General features: G+C 36.5%; 1 protein-coding gene across 18 annotated transcripts in view; it reads right to left on the bottom strand.

The window, feature by feature from the left end:
* Positions 1 to 21,355, bottom strand: part of DOCK3 (dedicator of cytokinesis 3) — a 193,368-nt gene that overhangs the window by 114,976 nt on the left and 57,037 nt on the right. For 17 of the 18 annotated variants that reach the window (XM_071813127.1, XM_071813128.1, XM_071813134.1 and 14 more), the window contains exons 6-9: positions 15,825 to 15,973; positions 10,204 to 10,288; positions 2,830 to 2,871; positions 1,415 to 1,569 (exon numbers count right to left, since the gene is read on the bottom strand). In XM_071813127.1, the coding sequence (XP_071669228.1) occupies positions 1,415 to 1,569; positions 2,830 to 2,871; positions 10,204 to 10,288; positions 15,825 to 15,973 (431 nt within the window). Of the gene's footprint in view, positions 1 to 1,414; positions 1,570 to 2,829; positions 2,872 to 10,203; positions 10,289 to 15,824; positions 15,974 to 21,355 lie in introns of those variants that run through there. The other variant, XM_071813141.1, reaches the window with a different exon arrangement.

The following is a 21,355-nucleotide window of genomic DNA, read 5'->3' as shown; positions in this document are numbered from 1 at the left end:
TTTAAGATTTTCCCACTCCATGTTTACATACTACGGAAACTGCAGCCAAAGACAATTTGTCTTCTGAAGTTATTTCTCAGGCCTTCCATAGCCATGGCAGCAGCTGGTCCCTTCCTCTTGCCTGCAGCTTTCCCTATCTAAATAATTTGACATTCTTCTGCTTTGTGGTATTAACTAACTAATTGTAATTTTGTTTTGATTTGCTATTTGCACCTTTTTGTCTTAACAGCTATTTTCTGTGAATTCTCTCAATAGAGGAATTAAAGGCACATCCTCCTAACTACAGCAAAACAAGCATTTCTCACTTAGTGGGGGTGAAATGACATAGTATCAGATTAGGCATACTTGCCATGTTCTGCAAAATGATCATTAAGCTCTGTAACTAAACAGTGGCAGACACATATTTGTAAGATACAATGTCATTAGAACTTTTTAATAAAGACCCCTTTTTCAGTGGGATGTATTCTGAAGAGTTACAAAACTGTTATCAGTCTACTCTGAACTTACTTAGATGAACATTATTCATATAATGATGTTCTTCCAAAGACAGTAAAGAACATATGGGGACTCTTTTTTCCATTTCTAAATATAATTCACTGCAAATTAAGACAGTTTTGACCACTGCAGCAAATGTGGTTTGTGCTAACCATCAGGACATGCCTTAATCAAAACTACCCCCCCCCCCCGCCAAACACTGTACTTTAGATCAGATCAAGCTACCCTTACTTAATTTCCAGGACAGAACGCATAGCTGCAATACTCTTCTACATATTCTGATGTTTTCAAAACACATGCTTCAAAAGGAAAAATACAGCACATTTCACATTTCCTAACATTTGTACCAATTACCTCAATGTAGTGAGCAGCACAGTTGTCCAGCCTAGATATAGAGATAAATATCAACACTTTTGTTTATATTGCTAGCAACAGTGTAATGAAAACAAGACACAGTCTAACACGACCTTAAGGCAAGGAGTTCTTCAGAGTTCTTGAGAGTTCAAGAGCCTCAACTGAGCACCCAAACACACAGCAGTCCTCTTTCCAAAACAGTCCTACAGCATGGCCTTGCCATTAACAGGGCAGGGCCCTTCTTAAACAAGAGCCCTGAGAAGGCAGACGCTAAACACTGACACCCTCAGTAACCTGTGGAGGCCACATCAGAAACCTAAACAACATTCAGCTATTCTGTGCCTTTAATGTTTTGCTTATATGTAAGCGCTAAACTTCATATGCAATTATTAGTATTACTCATATTCTCATATATGCATTGCCAAGCTGTCAACTTATGGTTTATCAGCTTTTTGCTTTCAGTTGTGTCACAAGAAGACATCACATGTTTTTCTCCAATGTATTTGCCTTTTTTGCACACACCTCCCCTCCCTCCATACTTTTTAGTTATTTGATACAGTCCCACCTGATCTGCTTGCCTTCTCGAACATCATACAAGGAAAAAAAGACATCTGTGTCTTCTCCAATTGTATTATAGGTGAAGCTCTTTAGACTGAGGAAGAAGTGATGAGGCACTGGCATTCGGCAAGCTTCCCCATGACGCTGACGAATTGTATCCACCTAATTAAAAACAATGAAAATGATTTTTAGTTCTTCACAAATAAAAGACGTGACTGACTTAATAATTTCAACAGAGATTCTGCCCCTCTTTCTTCATCAAGTAAAAGCTTCATCTCAAATATATTCAACCTCAGAGATACATGCCAGATTCAGTTTACTTCCTCTGTTTTTTCAATTTTTCATTTGAATAATTTGAGAAGCCACAATAACAACGTAAATTTGAGATAAATGGTTTATGCATTTGAAATCTATTTTTATAATGTAAACCAAGTCGATCCAATTTCTCAAATATTGTTTTGCTTCTGGTACTGAAAACGAATTACAATAAGATGGTGCTTGGGTGGTTCTTGATGACTGCCATTTAAAGCAGATGGACTTCAAAGTATTTTTTAAGAATAACATTTGTTACATTATTTCTTTTTAGCAGCTGCAATTCATTTATGGAGGTCATTCAGAACCAGGCTTTACACATTTATATGCTCTGCAGGTATAACTAAAAGAAGTCTTAACAACAGTCGATAACATGAGTAACCAATGAAGTCAAATAGCAGAAAGTTTTACATTTTGACTCTGTACACCAAGATCTATTTACAACAGTAAAAACTAGGATGACAAAAAAAGAAGTATTACTAGAAAAAAACTTATTCTTTGATTTCATAGCTTTTTATTTCCCTTGTACGCTGATCTTAATAAACAGGTTGCAAGAATACCTTACGCTAACTAGGTTAGTCTCCTCTGAATGTGTAGATGGGTACATACTAACAAAGAAAATCTTAACACTTTCAGACTTTCAACCCAGATTTGTACTAGCTTAAAAAAACAGAGCTTAAAATGAATTAAATCCATGTAAATCCTCATCCTTTAAAGACAGGTACCTGTGGAAGTACACGTCTCCTAAAAAGATTAGACCCATGTTCCATGACCAGGAAAGGATTACATTACCAAAGAAAGGATATGTGAAACAGGAGCCTGTAAACCCACGTGTTAGCAGGTAGAAAGAATACTCAATTGAGGCTTTTGATGTCACTACGTAAGTTAATCTTTTAAGAACAACAGTTAGAGCTAAGGAAAAGAGGCCTAAATGAAGTTGAAGAAGGACCTTAAGAAGTTAACTACTTGGGGATCTTCTGAGGAAGTGTTCTAAGGGTAGGGACTTACCTAATAATTCCTATCATACCTTTAGATACATCCCCATCATACCTTTAGATACATCCCCAAACACTTAAAGACAACAAAAAATCATACGTAGATCATGTTTACCTGGGACGTACTCTGCTGGACACTGTGTCTACTTGAGAGGTGCTGTGGAGATACAAAGTAGTAAAATTTAAACCTTTTTGGAAGTAAGATATATCTACATTTTATCTATGTAGGATTAGAACAGGAATTTAAAAATATGACTGTTCAAGACTACCAATTTTTCACAGCCTTTTTTTCACAGTATATCATCATTCACAAGACCACTAGCTTTCCAAAACCTTTTCTCCAATAAGCCATCTCTTAGCCTAACTACTTGAATTTACAGGCGATATTTGCCTTAGCTTCATGTAAATGGCTGTCACAAGCTAGACAGAATTTCCAACACTGTAAAAGCATTTCTCTTTGACAAATCTGTCACCCCATACTGTGTAATTATACTATATAATCTACGTGCTCTCTTGCTAAACGGGGGGATACTTCACCACTAATCCTCATCTAACCACTATGCTATGAAAAGGTGCACTTGTTAAACAACACAGACATCTGGAAAGGAAAATGCATTTTAGACTTTGTTCAAACATTTTACCCTAACCAGAAAATGAAATACCAATAAATGGTTAAAGACTCTTTTACAATTTCAGCTGGCCAACACCTGTAAAGAATCATCAGTATAAAGAGCTACATCTCCGAAACAGAACTCGGAAGATGATCCTGTATTTAAAGCCCTCTATGCTAGAAGGAGATGTTATAATCACAAAATTGATTGCAAGTCTCAGTGAACCTATTTAATCTCCAAAGGGAGATTTAAATGCTAATCTAAATTGATACAGTTTCAGAGAGCTTTAAAAAACATATCATTAGTGATTCTGTCATGCCCGTTCTTCACACATTCATCTTAACGTTAGCATTTTAAACTGAAATATTAACATGAACACTACCGCGTGTTAATAAGTATTGTCTTCATCCATCCATCCATCTCTATCCTTTTATTACTTTCTCAGCATCTTATTCTGACCAAAAATACTCCGTGGCAGGACCAGCATAATCTGATGATAACCTCATTGTTCCAGAAGAGGTTAAAGATAGTCACAAAATGTACTCAGCAATACTTTTTTTCCAAACTATGCCACTGTCTCTCACACAGAAGACTTTTTATGACAAAAGGAGAGTTAATCTTCATAATGAGGCAGAATCAATAACATATTAAGTGGCGTATTTTGTCATCTGTTTACATTCACAGTTACAAAAATGTCCTATTTCACACTGTCAGCAGAAGAAGTAATGATCTCCAGCTCCATTGTCTGTCTAACTACTGCACTATCTTCTGAATGTTAAAACCCTCCAAGTTTAGGTGGCTGAGTTGCCTATATTTTCTTTTTGTCACCTGCAACAACTCAAAATCAGCTGGCATAGAAAAGACCAGTTATTTAAGTTGCTCAAGGTATCCTGGCTTCTTTTGACTAAAATTCATCTTCAAATCCGAGTAAGAAAGAGGGAGATAAACTCAAGCAACAGAAATATGAGAGGTGGTCTACAGTTTCCTCAGTGAACGCAGCTGCTTACAGAGTGCTCATTTAGGTAAATATGTAACAATACCTGGCCAAAAATCAGATTGTAAATTTTTCATACTCAAAAGACCAGATTTCACTAATTCTCTGCTTTTATACTTCAGGACCATGCTACTACAATATAGACAAGCACTGAGTGAGTTAACTTTACATACCCCTGCCAAAGCGTACTGGCCCTCTTGGAAACCATTTCTAGCCATGTGAACAAGAAAGTGACTGAAAACAGTCAACATGCACTTACCAAGGGATAAATCAGGTTTGATCAACTTAACTGACCTCTATGGTAATTATCATGCAATCAGAGAATAGTTTGGGTGTGAAGGGACCTTCACAGCTCATCCAGTTCAACCCCTGCCACAAGCAGGGCCATCTTCACCCAGCTCAGGTTGCTCAGAGCCTCATCCAGCCTCGCCTGGGATGTCTCCAGGGATGGGGCATCCACCACCTCTCTGGGCAACCTGGGCCAGGCTCTCACCACTGGCAGCATAAAAAATTTCTTCCTCACATCCAGGCTGAATCTCCCCGCCACCAGTTTAAAACCGCCACACCCCTTGTCCTATCGTAAAAGGCCCTGCTAAAAAGTCTGTCCCCATCTTTCTTTATCAGCCTCTTTTAAATACCAAAAGGCACAATAAGGTCTCCACGGAGCCTTCTCTTCTCGAGGCTCCTAAGCCCACTAATTCTTGTCTTATCCATCATTAAATGAAAAGAGTAATTTCAGCGTGTCATGCCATTATAATAATAAATTTTTTTCCTACAAAATCATCTAAGCTTGTAGCATTCAAACCTGTACTTCGGAAGCAACAACTGACTGCAGAAGTTAAATCTTGCATTTATGACTCTCACTTCTACCCTACATTTTTCAGATAATTTCTTTAATTTGTCTACATTATTTTGAATTCTGATCCTTTGCAGTATTTACATACTTACAAGGATACTCCATATTTCATCACCCAGTCATTAATGACACATGAAGCACCACAAAATGGAGGATGACCACAAGAAATTAAGCTGATTCATCCTACCTCCTATTTAATCAAATTATTGACAATCATTCTTCAACTTTTTTTTTTTTTTCAGTATGGGTTTTCTAATTAGCTTTGTGTTTACTCTACAGTAATTTCATCTAGAACTAATGACCTTAGGAGAATTTCAATTAAAAAAACAATTAAAATCTTTATGAAAATCAAAATACAGCACCAGCTGCTTTTCCTCTATCCACTAGCCTCACTTCTGTTCTGGAAGGAAATTGGAGCTTTTAGAAATTACTTATTCTGAACAAGTTCACAATCACTAGTACACACACCTTTTTTGCAACTACCTGGATATTTTTTTCTGTTCCAGTTTTTTGTAGAGGGAGAGAATGACTACTAGCTTCCCCTCCTCCATCACATCTTCTAAAGGTGTAAAGTATGCTTGCTTTTTGCCCGTATTCTGGAACCTTATCCGTCTTTCCATTCATTATCACCAACATGTCTAATAAGGCTTCTCTAGACATCCTAAATTAAATGTATGTAGTTCTAAATCCTCTTGAACTGGTAACTACTTTATAAACTTTTCCCCCAGTTCTGGTGTGACTCATTTTTCCAAAGGTATTGTTAGTGATCTGATGCAGTTTACCACCCTACTAGGGCTTGAGGGGAGTGAAAAGGACATTAAATGACATGTTATTTTCTTGCATCACGTGCCTGCTGGTTTCCCTCTAGTATAAAAACTTTTCTTTAATTTCCCAATTACTACTAGTTTATATATGTAAAACTGCTTCTTGTCACAACTGACAATATTTGCTTGTTATATCTTAATTTGTGCATTGCTTTCTGTTTTTTCTCTTCACCCATTTGTAGTACTCTTATGCTTTTCTATACTTCCGTTCCTCTACGCTTCCTCTCGATAACCTTAATTTCCCTTTCTTTCACTCTTGTGACTGAAGGCAATGAAAAATCCTTAATTTATCCAACTTGGTCTCTTAGTGAATAGCTTGTGGTTTTGTTCTAATTTACTGAAAGAGTTATCGATTCTCCTTACCTCTTTCTTTCCTGTCCAACTTGCATCTCATGATATCTTATCTACCAATATTAGTTATCACTGTTGTTCTTCCATGTTCCATTCCTAAAAATGCTTGATAAAGGAATCCTATCATTACTAAGACAGTCTCAAACCAACTGCTTTCTATCTTCATCTTCTCAACTGACTTCTTACTAGGGTTTAGAACCAGATGTACACAAATCTCTGATAATCTGCTTGGTTAAACAAACAACAAAACACGAAGAGATTTCATGAGCTTCCTGCACAGCTTGTGTCCAGCTGTTTTCTTTTTCTAGCAGAGTTCTGGGCAACTGAAGTTGTTATTTTCAAATTTTATAACTACTCATTCTTACTAATCTCATTTTCTGTCTGAATAAAGAATGAGCAATTACATTGATGGCAGCATTAACTTGAAACTTGCCTATTTATTAGGAACTCTGTTAAATTCGTGGTATTTTTTTCAGATAGTTAAACAAATGGCTAAGACATAGCAGTAACACAGTCAGTAGTTGTGCCTTTCCTGCACCTCTTAAATGCATCCTGAAGACGCATACACAAATCAGTAAATATACAGATGAGCTAGACATATTTAATTGCAGGTTTGAACATTTCTGATTTTTGCAAATGCCTCCAGACATTTGTGTCTTGTAAACCCTTTCACTAAAATGCTATCCAAGCATTCCTGCTGGACTTGTGTTGCTAAATGGCACCTTCAATCTAGTGGCAACTCCAGCACTGAGCTCCGTGGCAGAATTCCGCCAACGTATTTTCCCACAATTTCAAAAGTAATGTAAAAAGTGGTCCATTATATTAGTTAAAATCACAAACGCTGTCATAAGGCAATGGCAATTTGGTTTCCTTTAGGAGTAAAGCAACGATTTCTGACAAATGCTGTGCACCTGACACCATTAGTATATAGCTTCATAATGAGTAACCTGGAGAAACAAGTAGTATACGGTCTCAAAGCACAGCAGTTCTGACAAAGAAATGAAAACAGTAGTCACACAATAGTCACAAGTATACTTAGCAATAAAAAATGAGAGCTAAGAAAGTTGCTCCAATTTCAAAATTTACCACGAAAAGCAATCTTAAGTCTAATGACTGTATAAAACGGTTGAATTTGTCGTCACAGATCGGAAAGTCTAACGTTTTACCTCATCCACTGTTCTGCTAATACAAGATTCTTTTCTATGGCACATTTAACATTCTGCAATCCTGCAAATATGAGAAAATAATTCGTCTCTCACAACTACTCCCACAAGATTATTTTACAACGTAAAACGTCACTGCTCATTTGAGAACCCATTAAGTATTGTATTTTGCCAGGAGTAAGGAGGATTCTATCCTCGGGTTTTGTTAAATAATAAAAGTAAAGCCACATAAAAAAACCCTAAACCAAAAAGAAACCACCAACGCTCTCCTCCTTCAATTTCTGCAAAATTTAAATTAAAAAAAATAGCAGGTTGTCAGTTGGTTTGGCTCCTGAAATTGTCTTCTGACTGTGAACTAGATGTGATTAGACAGCACCGTCCTCTTGAATCTACAAACTAAAGCTACAGTGAAGTGTGATCTGACGAACGGTCGAGTCCTGATACCAGTGCGGATCTGAGCAGGAAATGGTGCTGTAGACATTTTCTTCAGGACTAAGATGGGTGACATAATCAGACTACTCCGACAATTAAATATTAGCCATTTGCTGTACTGCAAGTATTCAGAGTAAAAAAAGGACTTGCAGAATGAAACACGATTCTGTTTGCAGTTTCTTATGTAACACGATTTTTACTTCTTTCCACTGTCATATGGTGCAAATAATCCAAACCATCAACAGCATGTAGCCTGTTTAAAAAACACGCCTTTGTTTGAGGGAGAAGTATATCTTGCATATTGAAAAACTCTGTACAGATACAGACCTATCACCCCCTAGTCTTAGACAGCTGCAGGCAAATGAACATTTTAAAATAGTAAATTAAACGTTTACTAGAAGTGAACCTGTAACAATATTTATGTAGAAAAACACTATTTCATTTGCAAAATATTAAGCTAAGAAGTTGTATTAAAGTAATTGCTGGGTTTGTTTGTTTGTGTTTTAAATAAAATAGCATCTCAGGAAAGGTCTGCATTCACTTTCCTCTGAACATTACATGCCGTTTCTCCCTTTACATGATCCTGAACAAAATTAACTGAATTATATAGTCCTAATAACAATGGAGAATCCAAATACACTTAAGCTTCAAATTGCAATTCATTAATGGCACAATCCACATTTCTAAAACAACTTTAACTTCACTGTGTACTAATATGAATGTACTAGTAACTAATATTGATAGAAATTGGAACTCACTGCAATGAAGGAATTTTACTACTTGCCACTGTGAACATCCAAACATTCCTATTCAGATGCACCACATGTGTTTTCTAAGGGACACTGCCACACAACAGAGAGGGCCTTAATGCCCAAGGATTAGTTTTACTTAAGTTATTCATTGGTCTCCCTCCTTCCTCCTTTCCTGTGAGCTCAGACATCTCTGAAACAGGGCAAAGATTATCTACACAACACCCAGAAGCAGACTTCTCACAGAAGTATTCTGCATCCGCAGACCTGAAGGAGTGAAACAGTGGCTCTCATGCACTTTCGGGACTCAAACAGACTGTTGATGGACTCCAGGTTCGAGAAGCTTTAATCAAGGGAAGAAGTAGCATGATCAATACTAGATCATACAACAGGAAGCAGTTCTACTTTTCCTACCAAGTTAATAACTGCTCTTTGAAGCAACAATCCTGTTAGCCTTCTTCATTATACGTCAATAAAATTTGCCAGGACATTTGCCTGGCTCAGGGTGCTTTCAAATGATTAGATCTCTGCAAATATTACCACAGTTAATTTCTGGAGCTTCCAAGATTCTGTATTATTTCCCATCTGACAGAATTCAACACTACACTTACGAAAGGCAGTGGCAAACTGCAGATTATGTAATATAATGCCTGCAGAATATATGCAGGAACCAGAGGTCTAGAAAATCTGACCCATGAAGAAAATCTGAGAGAAACCGAGTTATTTAGCCTAAGAAAGAGAAGACTGAATGGGATTTATCAAGTCCTCAAGTGCACAAAGGGTGGTGCAAACAGGCAGGAGCAATCTTTTCCTCCGTTGACACAGCTTAACCCACAGCAAGAAATCTCCATGTAAGACCACCATTAATCAAACTTCCAAACTGTAAGAACAATGAACTGAGCAAAAAGATTCCCTGCGTAGGCTGTGGAGTCTGAGTCGCTGGAGGTTTTTAGTAACAGAAGTTGTCAGAAATGGCAGAGGCAATCGATCCCGGCATTAAGCAGAAGAATGGACTGGATGACCTCTTCAGATTTTCCAGCCCTATTTTTCTTTAATTCTACAAATAAATGAAGATTATTGCTACTTCACTGAATGCCAGCACACTGATTGTAGCAACAAAGACCAAAGTTTAAAATTATTCCCATTAGCTGTATCTGATGGGTCTGTGTTTTCAGAACTTCTTTTACTGTTTCTGAAACAACAGATTTTAAAACCAAGAAAAAACCAGAAGTTACCTTCTCCAGTTTTCATAACAGGTTACTTCATAAATTGAGTTTAAAATGTATGTAAGCATGCCATTTCCAAAAGAAACTCTGTTCATTCCTGAGAAAACGAACTCAGGATACCAGAGACAGAGACTCTCCTGGTGGTTAGGGGTTAAATGAGAAAGACATTCACCTTACAACATTGTTCTAATCAAGAAAATATGTAAGGGTAAAGAATAAAAACGTCTTCCCTTCTTTCCCTCCCAAAGTGAAAATTCAAAGCAATCTCCCACAGATTTCTTACCATTTTATAAAGATCTGAAACACTGATCTGATCTGAATCAACAACCTCAAAGTCCTTCCGAGGAACTAAATCTAGGCCCAAATGTCTGCAAAAGAGAAGGAACAATGGTAAGTATAATACATTAGTGATGTTATACATCACTGCTATCTACTACATATGCTTACTCAAGGGCAGAGACACAAGAAACACTAAACTATTTCTTTTTGCAATTTATAATCATTAAACTGGTAACACTTCTAAATAAAATTAAATGCAAATATCAAACAAAAACCGCAATGAACTTGTTATTTTTTGCTCACTGGTTTCAGTGGAGCTATAGCAATTAACAGTAGTTGAAGCTTTTGGCCAATGTGTTGGTGCAGTATCCAGAACAATTCATTTCATACACAGAAACACAGTAGGCAAATAGAGTTACTACTCTGCAGTATCTGAGCAGATTCTGTTACTAGAAAACAAAAAAGTTGCATTAGTAACCCTTTTCAAATCTGCAAATAGATACTGTGCCTTAAGAAGCTGCTTTGAAATTCCTGGTGTTCATGCAACTAAATCCCCGAACTCTATCACTGTACAAACATACTGTTCTTTCTTATGACAAACAATAACTGCAATACCAACAAGAATTTCAATCTGTATTTGTAACACTTGCATACAAAAACCCCTTTTAATTACTCTGAACTGAAATAATATGTTGGCTCAAATCAAATATTGAAACTATTTTTTTAAAAAAGTATACCAGTGCAAAGAGGATGAGTAGCTAAGAAATTCTGTAGTAAAGAAGGCAGCTCAGGTCACAGCTGCATGCGAGTAGTAGACAGAATTTTGCATCCAGAGAAATAAATGAACAGCTATCAGGAATTAATAAATAATTGTAGACTGCAGAACAAGACAACCTAATAGGTGTCAAAATCCAACTTTTGCTCTGTAGATCTTCAGGTTCTGAGGCAAAAAGAGTTCAGGGCATTACAATACAAAGCTATTTTAAACACACACATTTGGAGTAAAATTAAAGCAGCATGTGAATGAACCATTTTCCTGCTTTCATCTTAGGTAACTTTGATACTTAATTTAGAGGTATTTTATATGGAAATTCTTGATAGTCTTAAAGTAAAAAAAAAAAAAAAAATCAGAAGAGGTGCCCTCATGGATTACCTCTGCACTCTGCCACTAAGTACCAAAGACAAGCAAAAGGCAATTTAATTTTGTAATCGGAGAGGGAAACATTCTGCACAGATTTGGTCCTGATGGCAAATGGAAAATTTTATTTGAAGAAAACCTCTCAGGTACCACAGAATAATTGTATGGTGCAATAAACAGAAGCCTCCAGGCAATACAGAGTCTCTTTCTGAGCAATTAACTTAAAACAACAGCAAGGAAGAACCAGTGGTATGCACAAAGCCCAGTCACCTTTGCTGACCACTGCACTTTTAATCATGTCCTGTACGTTTTTGAACGCCATAGTTCTTATTGAAACTTTGTTTAATCAGGTTTTCCTTCCTTATATTCCTAAACCATCGTATCTCAAAAATATAGCTCAGCCCTGCCCCACTTGCTGGCAAATAATTGCAATTAAAATATTGTACTGACAAACTGGAATTTCCACATTCTTAGTTCTTTGCCAAAGCCAATTATATATTCAATGGAAAAAGGAACAATTTTCCTCTTTCAATGCAGTTTTCATGCCAAATACCACCTTCTAAGCTCTAAGGCTAAATTGTGAAAGTGATGGTTATACACATTTTACACATTTTGTTTTCATAAAATCTATCAAACACAAGCTATCTCTGGGCCAAGACCAGTAAACGAAAACTGCAGCTGCAAAGACAAAAATTGCTTTATCTATTTACCAAATGAAAATGATTAAAATAAGAACGCACTAGGTAATCCTTAACTGCAGCTGCCATTTGAGCCTACTTATAATAGAAATTCCAAAAATAGAATAGAAAAAAATGGTAACAGGTAAAAATAGTAATATGCAAAGAGCCTACTTCAAAGTTTTTTAAAAAACATTAATGCTCATCATATTCATTCAGTTTTCCTGAATCTGAATACCTAAACCACCTCAAAAATAGCCTGTTGCTCACGTGTCCACATACCCACTCCTAAAGAAAATTCAAAATGAAATTTCTCCTCACCATATCGATATTAATAAATTATTTTCTAATGACATTATCAAATCCACTTGCAACCGCATGAGTTTTAAAGTTTTACAGAAAAAACTGCCAAAGCTAATCATAGCCTGATATTGTTCTGTTCTTATTGTTTCAACTCTCTAAAGAACTGAGGTCACAAGCAGTTGGACTCATCACTGAATAGATGACAAAGGTACTATCTTCTACTTAATAATGTTCAATACAACTGCAGTAGCATCCCTGTGAAACTTATCTCTTATCCTATTTTTAGTTAAATCCCTTAACACTGTGGATTCCCAGCCCAGAAGATTCTCATTCTCTAATACTATGTTAATCCTGCAAAACACTTGCTCCCAGCAAGTAAAGGTGTCTTTTGCTTGAGTACTAACATGCTGTCATCTACTGTGCAGGTGAAAGTTCAGGTTTATGCATTTAATTTGTATAAATTATTTTTTTTTTTGTCTGCAAAGGACTGACAAATAGCGCCTGGAAAGACCATGACAGTCAGTGGCCCACTTTCACTCTCTATTACCAAATACTTTGGGAATATAGTAACATCAGCTGCCAAGCAGTATTTCTCCAAAACATAGCATGCATAAAAATTAGATAATGGTCTGGTTTGTTTACTTGACAGATCCTCTCTTCACAGTACTTTTTTCTACAAGCAAATTCATGCGCTTTTTTATTCTGCCTTAACATTGAGCTGCCTTTCAAAAATATTTCCCCCACCTACCTGCAAAATATGCCCAAGCCGATCAACTACCACTCATAATTTCTAGATACTTTTTCTCTCCAGTAATACAAACACAAGCCGATAGACAAAAATAACAGTACTGTCAATACTGAAAAGGATGAACGTACAACTCTACATCAGCTTAACTGGGCTTCTAGAGAAAATCAACTTGGTTTTAATGGTAATTTCAAAGAATGATCTTAATTTCTAATATTTTCATTTATTTATAACACAAATGCTACATCATTTGGAATCCATAAAACCACAGCTCATAACAACTCTTCCTAGAAGAACCTTGCACATCCAAACCTGAAGAACAGGTTGGGAGAACTCATCACATCTCTAAAGTATGCAAGATCTCATGCCTTTGCCCCCAAAAATGTACATTTTACCTTTACTCTTTACAGCTTTAACTTTGCAGCCACCAATTTTCCTTGTATTCCTTCTCTCTCTCAAAGCTTCACTTAACATAAATCATATTTCTCTTACACAAATACATTTATAAAGGTGGCAAAGGGAAAAGAAATGGTCCTGACAGTGATTCACATAAACTGTGTGTTGTTTCCAACAACTCCTGAAGAACACAAGGAATGGCCACCAGAACTGCTGTCAGCATATTTAAGGGAAAATGGTATCGGTTCAAAAAACTCAAAAAAAAAAAAACAGGTGATGACAGGAAGTGTGATTTTCATGCTTGCATCACTACTTCCCAAATAATACAATGCATTAATGATCAAGGTCAGGAGAAAAGTACCTTTACACATTAAGTAAGCATATATGCCATACATTAGATGCGTAAGTTACCCTCTTTTCTGAAAGGCACTTGGACATGGGATGTCTCCTATTAGATTGTACTATCTTGAATAATTACAGATCAGCTCAGATTGTATGTATTTAAGTTTCTCGGTTAACAATAATGCATGTTAATAACGACACATTTATTTTATTTGCAAATTTCAAGCATGACAGAATAAGCAATGACTATTATGACATTATTTGAGAAAGGGTAGTACTATGTGAATATGTATATGCAAATCATTAGGGATTTTTTTTTAACAGATTAAGACATGTGGTCATGAGTTTCACGATAAAACTCAGAGAGAAGATACACAAGAAAGTGACAGAACTCTTCCAGAAATTATATGGGAAAGAGTGATACTGCAGAAAGACCCTCCAAACCTCCAGACACCTGTATTTAAATACTGCATAGTGTACACAATCTTTTCAATCATATGCTTTTTATGCAGTTCCTTTATTGACACACTCTTCCGTTTATGCTTGTGCCTCTGATATCACATACCTGAAGATCAGTATCTGTTCTTATCTAGTAAGAAATACAGATTTATTTTTTTTTCCTAAACAAGCACCCTAGGCAGATTAATTTAATCATTAACATATTTATATTTACTGATTTCACTACTACTTCTCCATAATTGTAATGCATTAGATTTACCTTGACAGTTTTAAACTACTCTGTAGTTAATGATCTTACATTTAATTTTCTTTTGTAAAGTCTATAGCCACATCATTGAACAACCTTTTCTCTTCCTTGCTGCACTGCACCGCTGTCTACTCTCCTCATCTTTTTCTCTTACAGCACTTTCACAGCTTCCTGTTGCTAATTTCATCCATACTCTCTTTGAGCAAAAATGCCTAGGCATAGTGCTCAAAAATGGGCTCTTGGTTCCCATTTACTCTACTGGGAATGATAATGGAAAATATCTGTAACTCTGCACTGCAGAACAATGACTTGATGCAATCTATTAGTCTATGTCCTTCAGAGCTTGCTTTCAACAAGAGAGAAATTAAATGTAGCATGGGGGTTGGCTAAATCTTCACCAAGGTATTCAAGTATGTCTCTCGGATAGAGTCCTGAAGTGGGTGACTAAGGAACAGTGTCATAACAAAGATACTTAGTGAAAAACACTTCATTTTCTTCCTTAGTTGTCAACTTAGAGAATTCCTTCCCCCATATGTTAATTAGCACTAATCCTACTCCTAAAAAGCAGCAGTCCTCTGTGCTTGAGGAGGGTGGTATTTCCTTTAAAAGGTCATATACATGTCATGCAAAACTTACCTGTCCAATACAGTATCTCAGAACAAATCAAGTTCTTGAGAAGAGCTAGTTTTTGTCTAACGGCAATTTATCAACATTTCAGCTTCTATCAGAACCGCAGTCTTCTTTGGCTCAAAAAAAAAAAAAAAACAACCTCTCCACAAACTCACCATGTAACTGACCAAAGAAAATCTAAACCTCTGAGAAATCTCACCAACAGCCAAATACGTAGATTATATGTTATAAATACATTAAACATCTAAATATTACAGGCTCAGCTCCAGTGTCACTGCTGACAGTGAGATCTTCTACTTATTTGCATCAACCATTAAAATACTTCTTCAATTGACAAATGGGTTTTTAGTATCTACGAACAGGTAGGTACTCCCAGACTTAATATTCACAATACTGATACAAAGTAAGTAAACAGACCTAGACTTCAGAAGTGCAGATAGTCTCAGAAAAGACCTACTACTAAGTAAGCAGCTTGCTTTATAGTAATAGTAGAACTATGCAATGAACTCACTGTAAAAAGTTGTATTTGATTTCCAAATAACAACATGTTCTAGCTGTGTGCAAATACTACTGAAAGGAAAAAGTTGATTTATTCTGTGTTGGTTTTGTTTGTTTGTTTGTTTTTTTTTAATAAAAGCTATTTAAAGAGAATTAGAACAAACAGTACCCAGGCGGTACCTGTACTTACTCATTGCCCCAGTCCAGCCTCACTGTGAGGTGTCTCTTGACCTCCCGCACCTGATCCTGTGTCAAGTGACCTGACAGCAGCTGTCTGCGCAGGTCAATGAGCTCATTCATCACATGGCGCAGTTTGTAGAAAAGATCTACCTTATGCTTCTGTAAAGGCATATTTTGGGGAGGAGAGGGGAAGAGAGTGAGAGAGAAAGAAAGAAAGAAAATGGAGGGACAAGGAGGGGAGAGAAAAAGGGGAAAAGAGAGATGGGAGAAGAAAGAGATTAATAAGTTTGGAAAGAGAAAGAGTGTGAGAAATAAGAAAGAGAGAAAGAGATATTAATAAGTTACCAAATTTTCATTTAATTACCCTAGAGGAACATTAATCCACTTTATACAAGTTTTAAAATATTTACATCAAAAAGTAGTGTTAACTGATGCTTTTTAAATTGTGTAACTTTCTATTTCTAAAGTTTAGGTTCACTCTGCTGAGAGGTCCATTTGCTGATGGAACCTAATGCTACAGATGATTCATTATGTGTAGCAGTGAACGCTTATTCCAATCATACAATAAATTCAAAGCTTTAGATTTAAGGTAACAGAGAGGTGAAAAGGTTTGTTTTCTGTCAGCAGCTAACTTAATGTCTCTGGACACTTCACTACAACAGAAATCCACTTTAAATATTTTTGATATTCCAATTACTGAAGTTTACCCACCTACGCTAGGTGGGGGGATATGAATATTCATTATCTGCACTCTAAAAGGAACTAAAGTAATTAATGATAAAATCGATCTGCAAAACTACTTAAAAAAAAAAAGAAAATCACCACAGATAGTAAAGAAACCCACTATATTACCACCAGCAATTGAAAAAAAAAGTCCCAACAACTAACAACACAATCCTTCCCAAAAGAACTAGTATTCTTCAAACGTGAAAAACACCCCACCAAAACCCGAACAAAAACCAAAATCAACAACAGAAAACAAAGAAAAACCTCCAACAACAACAAAACACATACACAAAAACCCCACCCCTCAAAAATCACCAAAAAACCCCAAACAAAAACAACAAAAAACCCCACACCAAAGCCAACCCCCCCAACCAGACAGAACTGGGAAGACTTTTTTCCCCCTGCAGGAAATAACTACGTGGAAAGTCCAGAAAAAGAGAGTCTGAGGCTCACAAACACGGCTGCCCCTCAGCACCCAAACTACTCCAATATCTGCTAGATGGGAATTGCACGTCAAGGCTTGTTGACAACAACACCAACAAAAAACCTTCCTGTTTCAGTTAAATCCTGGGTTTTTTTAAATAACTAAGCTCCATTTCTACCTGTATGCAAAGCTTGAAACAGTTGAATCTCACTTAGGGGAAACACTGACTAGATTGACTGAAACTGAGGTTTCGCAAGCTAGCACTGTACTGACTGCACTTTTTCTTGGAAATTAGTGTTTTACAAAAGCTCTCTAAATAAATATACCTGCATTTATCAAGACTAGATCTGATAGAAGAACATCCACAAAGAAAAACATAATATGTTACAATGGAAAACGCTTATTAGAAAAAAATGGTTTTTACTTGTTTTACTAAAAATAGGATGAGATGAAAAAAGAATTTCCATCTAGTTGAGTTTGTTTTCCTACAAGAGCACTAGATTTGCCTGTCTTAGGAAAACATATTTCAATGCACTCCATTTTGATGAGCTTTTTATTAATTTCTCTGAATCTAATTATACAGCTGTTTTGCTGAAGCAGGTTAAGCACAGATGGAATCATCTGCTCTTCCTAACAATTTTAGGATGAAAAGATGCACCGATCTTTCAACTACGCATCAAAACTGGTTCTGGCCCCACCTGAAAAAATAACATACAGACACTAGATCCAACAGAAAGGCATATATTTCCAGAGCTGAAATACTTATCCTAGGAAGATAATCATGCATAGTGGATAAGTATAAAATGACTAGATTTGTGTTTCGGTTTCTTCAGTAAATGTGGTCCAAAGTAATTCACACATGAGCTGAAGAAGACAGCAGGTACAGTGAATGTCTGTTTTATATGTTATTTATGTGAACAATAAAAGGTTGTAACTTCCTCTAACTCAGTATGAAGGCAACAAAGCTTGAGACTATCAAATAAGCAAGTTAGGTATATACTATCAATAAAACAGTTGGCAAGGAAATGATCATGAGAATCAGCTCCAAAATCATCATATTCAGACTCCCCAAATAAGCCTGCTGAAAGAGCCACTCCCTCACTCATGTAATGATGCTTTAGGGCTAGCAATGAATCCAAGTCCAGAGCACTTTGCTGGTTAAATTACTGTATACTCTAGAGTTATTTTTACACACTTATTTTTTACTTAAGTATCAGGAGTATTTACTTTAAATACAAATAAATGAGAAACGAGATTGTAGAAGAGAATTTTGTAAAAGCGAGTCACATTAGGTCCTATGCAATGATTAAAAGCAAAAAAATAAACAACAAACCTCAAACTCGAACCTCTGTCAAAGCTCAAACACCTCTCTTTCGTTCTATAATCATGACAATAGGCCCTTTTCAGCTTTAGTTCTCAGACTTATTCTTAAAAAAAGACTTCATTCTTCTTAAAACAGAATGAGCAAGTATGGATAGAGTGCTAAAGATATGGTGTCCTTTTCAGAAAACACAAGGTCCCCTGTAACGAAGGAAGAATTATCAGCAAGTGGAAAACCAGAGAAGCTGTAGCTGTGATCTCAGGCAGTTATGAAGTGATGAGAGATGCAAGACCCATGAAAGGGAAGGAGAGAAGAGAGCTAGAACAGAGCTGCAGGTACCTCAGTTCCAGGTTTGAAGGCAGTGAAGAATTTAAGCAACCAAGTAACAGTTTCTAACGCTCCTCCTCCCACTTCAGGAGTCTAGTGACTAATAAGCTCCATTTGGAAGTGAAGGAGGGAGATGCACATACTTTAATGACTTTCTTCTCCTTTTCTTTCAAGAAAAAAAGGCCTTCAAAATTCAACACTAAACTAAGGTTATCAAGATTCCTACCCCTATGAAAAGTAAACTAATTAAATCAAAACAGATTATCCTGGACACCACATTTTCAGAAAAAAAAAAATAAATTCTAAGTATTAGAGCCATTCAAGCAATTTTAGTGAGGGCAGCATCATAAACAAATGCCAAACTTTACCACCTTTTTAGTAGCTGAATTTAAAAAAAAATGCCTTGGGGAAATTAATTTAGTTTACTGCCAATTAAAATAGAGTTGGGTGGTGAGAACCAAAGAAACCTAAACCACTTTGTCTCCACCCTCCCCAGGCCCAACTGCACTCCTCCATTCCCAACTCCCACGGGCTGCAGCCCTCAGGACAAAACTGTTTTGGTGCCGTCCTTCCCCGACTGCGCTGTGCATGGATACCTGCTACTCTGATGCATTTTCTACTCCTCTGGCCTCAGAGTTGAGGCTGGTTCTCACTCCTTTTCCCTCATCCTCACTTTCTTTCTCAAACATGCTGTCCCAGAGGCACCAGCAGCTCTACCCTGTAGCAGGTCCCCGGCAGAACCAGCTGGAACCAGCCTCATCCCACAGAGATCCCAGTGCCAACACCTGGGCACAGCACCTGACAGAGGTGTTTGGGGTTTTCTGAACAGCTAATCACAGAAAATAAACCTGCACTCACACGAACACAAAGCTGTTTCATGCTTCAGTGCAATAAGACAATTTGCCTGTTTCAAGCCTATGGTGGCTTTGAATACTGAGGCTGCCTTTGCCATTCTTCCCCAAATAAATACCACAAAATACAAAAATGTATAGAAGTCTGCTATATTGTGGAAGATGACCTATTTATAGTAATTTTGTTGCCGTGACTTCATTTAACACTGCTGTGAAGAAGTCAGGATTTTGCCTCTCTCAAGAGCAATCCTTCAAGACATTTCCTATAGAAATGCCTTGGGCTTTACAGGGCAGAGGGACCCCAAAAATTTTTTTCCTTAGAAATGCGAGTGAGTGCCTTTTCCCAGGTTCCTTGTTATGGATTTCAGTGTCTAAATTAGATATTAAAGCCTGCAAGCATCATCAGCACATGAAAGAAAATAGTAAAACTGGAAGCAACACAAGACTCACACCTTTCTTTTTCAGTTTCATCTGGATTTTTTAATGAAGCAAATCATTTCATAGTAAAGCTGTGCTGGAATTTATAGATTTGTGCAATATTTATAGTTTAATCTTACCCAAAATCTCTAACATTATTACCATGCAAACCTTAAACACTACCTATCAAATTGGACAGTATTCATCAAGTGCCTGTTGATGCCTAATGGTCATGCCTTGCAGGTCAGTACAAGGATGCCTTGGAAACAGGGAAAGAACCAAAGGAAAATGTGTGTGGGAGATGTGATTAGTACACAGGTATTGAGACTGGCAAACACAGAAAAGCAAAGGAATTTGAGAACACAATTAATGCTTGCAGATATTCATGTGTTCTACATGTGTGCCTAGACACCTAGTCCTATTTTATTACAGAACTAATACATAGGACTATATATAACTATAGGGCTTTACTAACAGTTCAAATGCAGAACACAAAAAGGAAAAAGAAACATCAAGCAAGAATAAAGTAAATTACAACTTCTTACTATAAAACTACAAAGTACATTTACAACGGGTAGTGATACCACCCTGGAATTTTCACAGGAGTCTGGGGTTGGGTTCACATTTTTCCACATCACACCATTTAATAAACATTAGCCTTTTAAACAAGTAACAGACTGAGAAAGGAGGGCATCACAGTTCTGGTTTATTTCCATTTTTTTTTATCCTGAAGTTCTCTATTATTAGCAAGGATGCTTTAACATGAATAGTATTTACTCTCTCCTATGAATATTCATAGATTTTACCTTCAAACAAACCATTTACTCTAAATCTGTTTTAAATTGATTCTCTACTGTATTCACAAAGGGCATGTCAATTTACAGGGCATATTAGAGCACAGTAAATTAGAGTAACAGAAAAAAGATTATCTCACATCGTTGGTAATATATTCTTCAGACCCTTTTTCCAATGAAAATGTCTAAAATAGCTTAGAATACCGACACATGGCAAAGGGAAAACTTAAATGGTAAAACAGAATGATGGAACATCAATAAAGCAAAACCAGAGCAAAATGACAAAATTACTCTAAATTGCTGCCTATGAAGGACAGTGGGTAATATTTAAACCTGCTCCGATCTCAAGTTCAGATCTCTCCATAAAATAATAATAAGAAAAATATTTATGAAGGACTAGTACCATTCTTCAAGAAGAGCTTTTTCCTATTTGATTGTATCACTTCACAAACCTCAAATATCTAACTTAAAGATGCAATTCAGAATCTATTTTATTGATACTAATGCAGTATGGTACAAATAAAATAATATTTTCCATTTCCTTTCTAAACAACTTTTCCACTCTAAAAATCAGTTCTATGACATATGTAAATACCTCCAAGTACAAGTTGTTACACTCACGAGCAGTGAAGACGTGCACCTTGACTTGTAGCTTTTCCTAATTTACAACTTCAGATAGCC

The sequence above is a fragment of the Patagioenas fasciata genome, chromosome 10 (genome assembly GCF_037038585.1).
Source record: "Patagioenas fasciata isolate bPatFas1 chromosome 10, bPatFas1.hap1, whole genome shotgun sequence".
Classification (NCBI taxonomy): Eukaryota; Metazoa; Chordata; class Aves; order Columbiformes; family Columbidae; genus Patagioenas; species Patagioenas fasciata.
The sequence above is the reverse complement of the archived record's forward strand: the minus strand, read 5'-3'. Positions and strand labels throughout refer to the sequence as shown.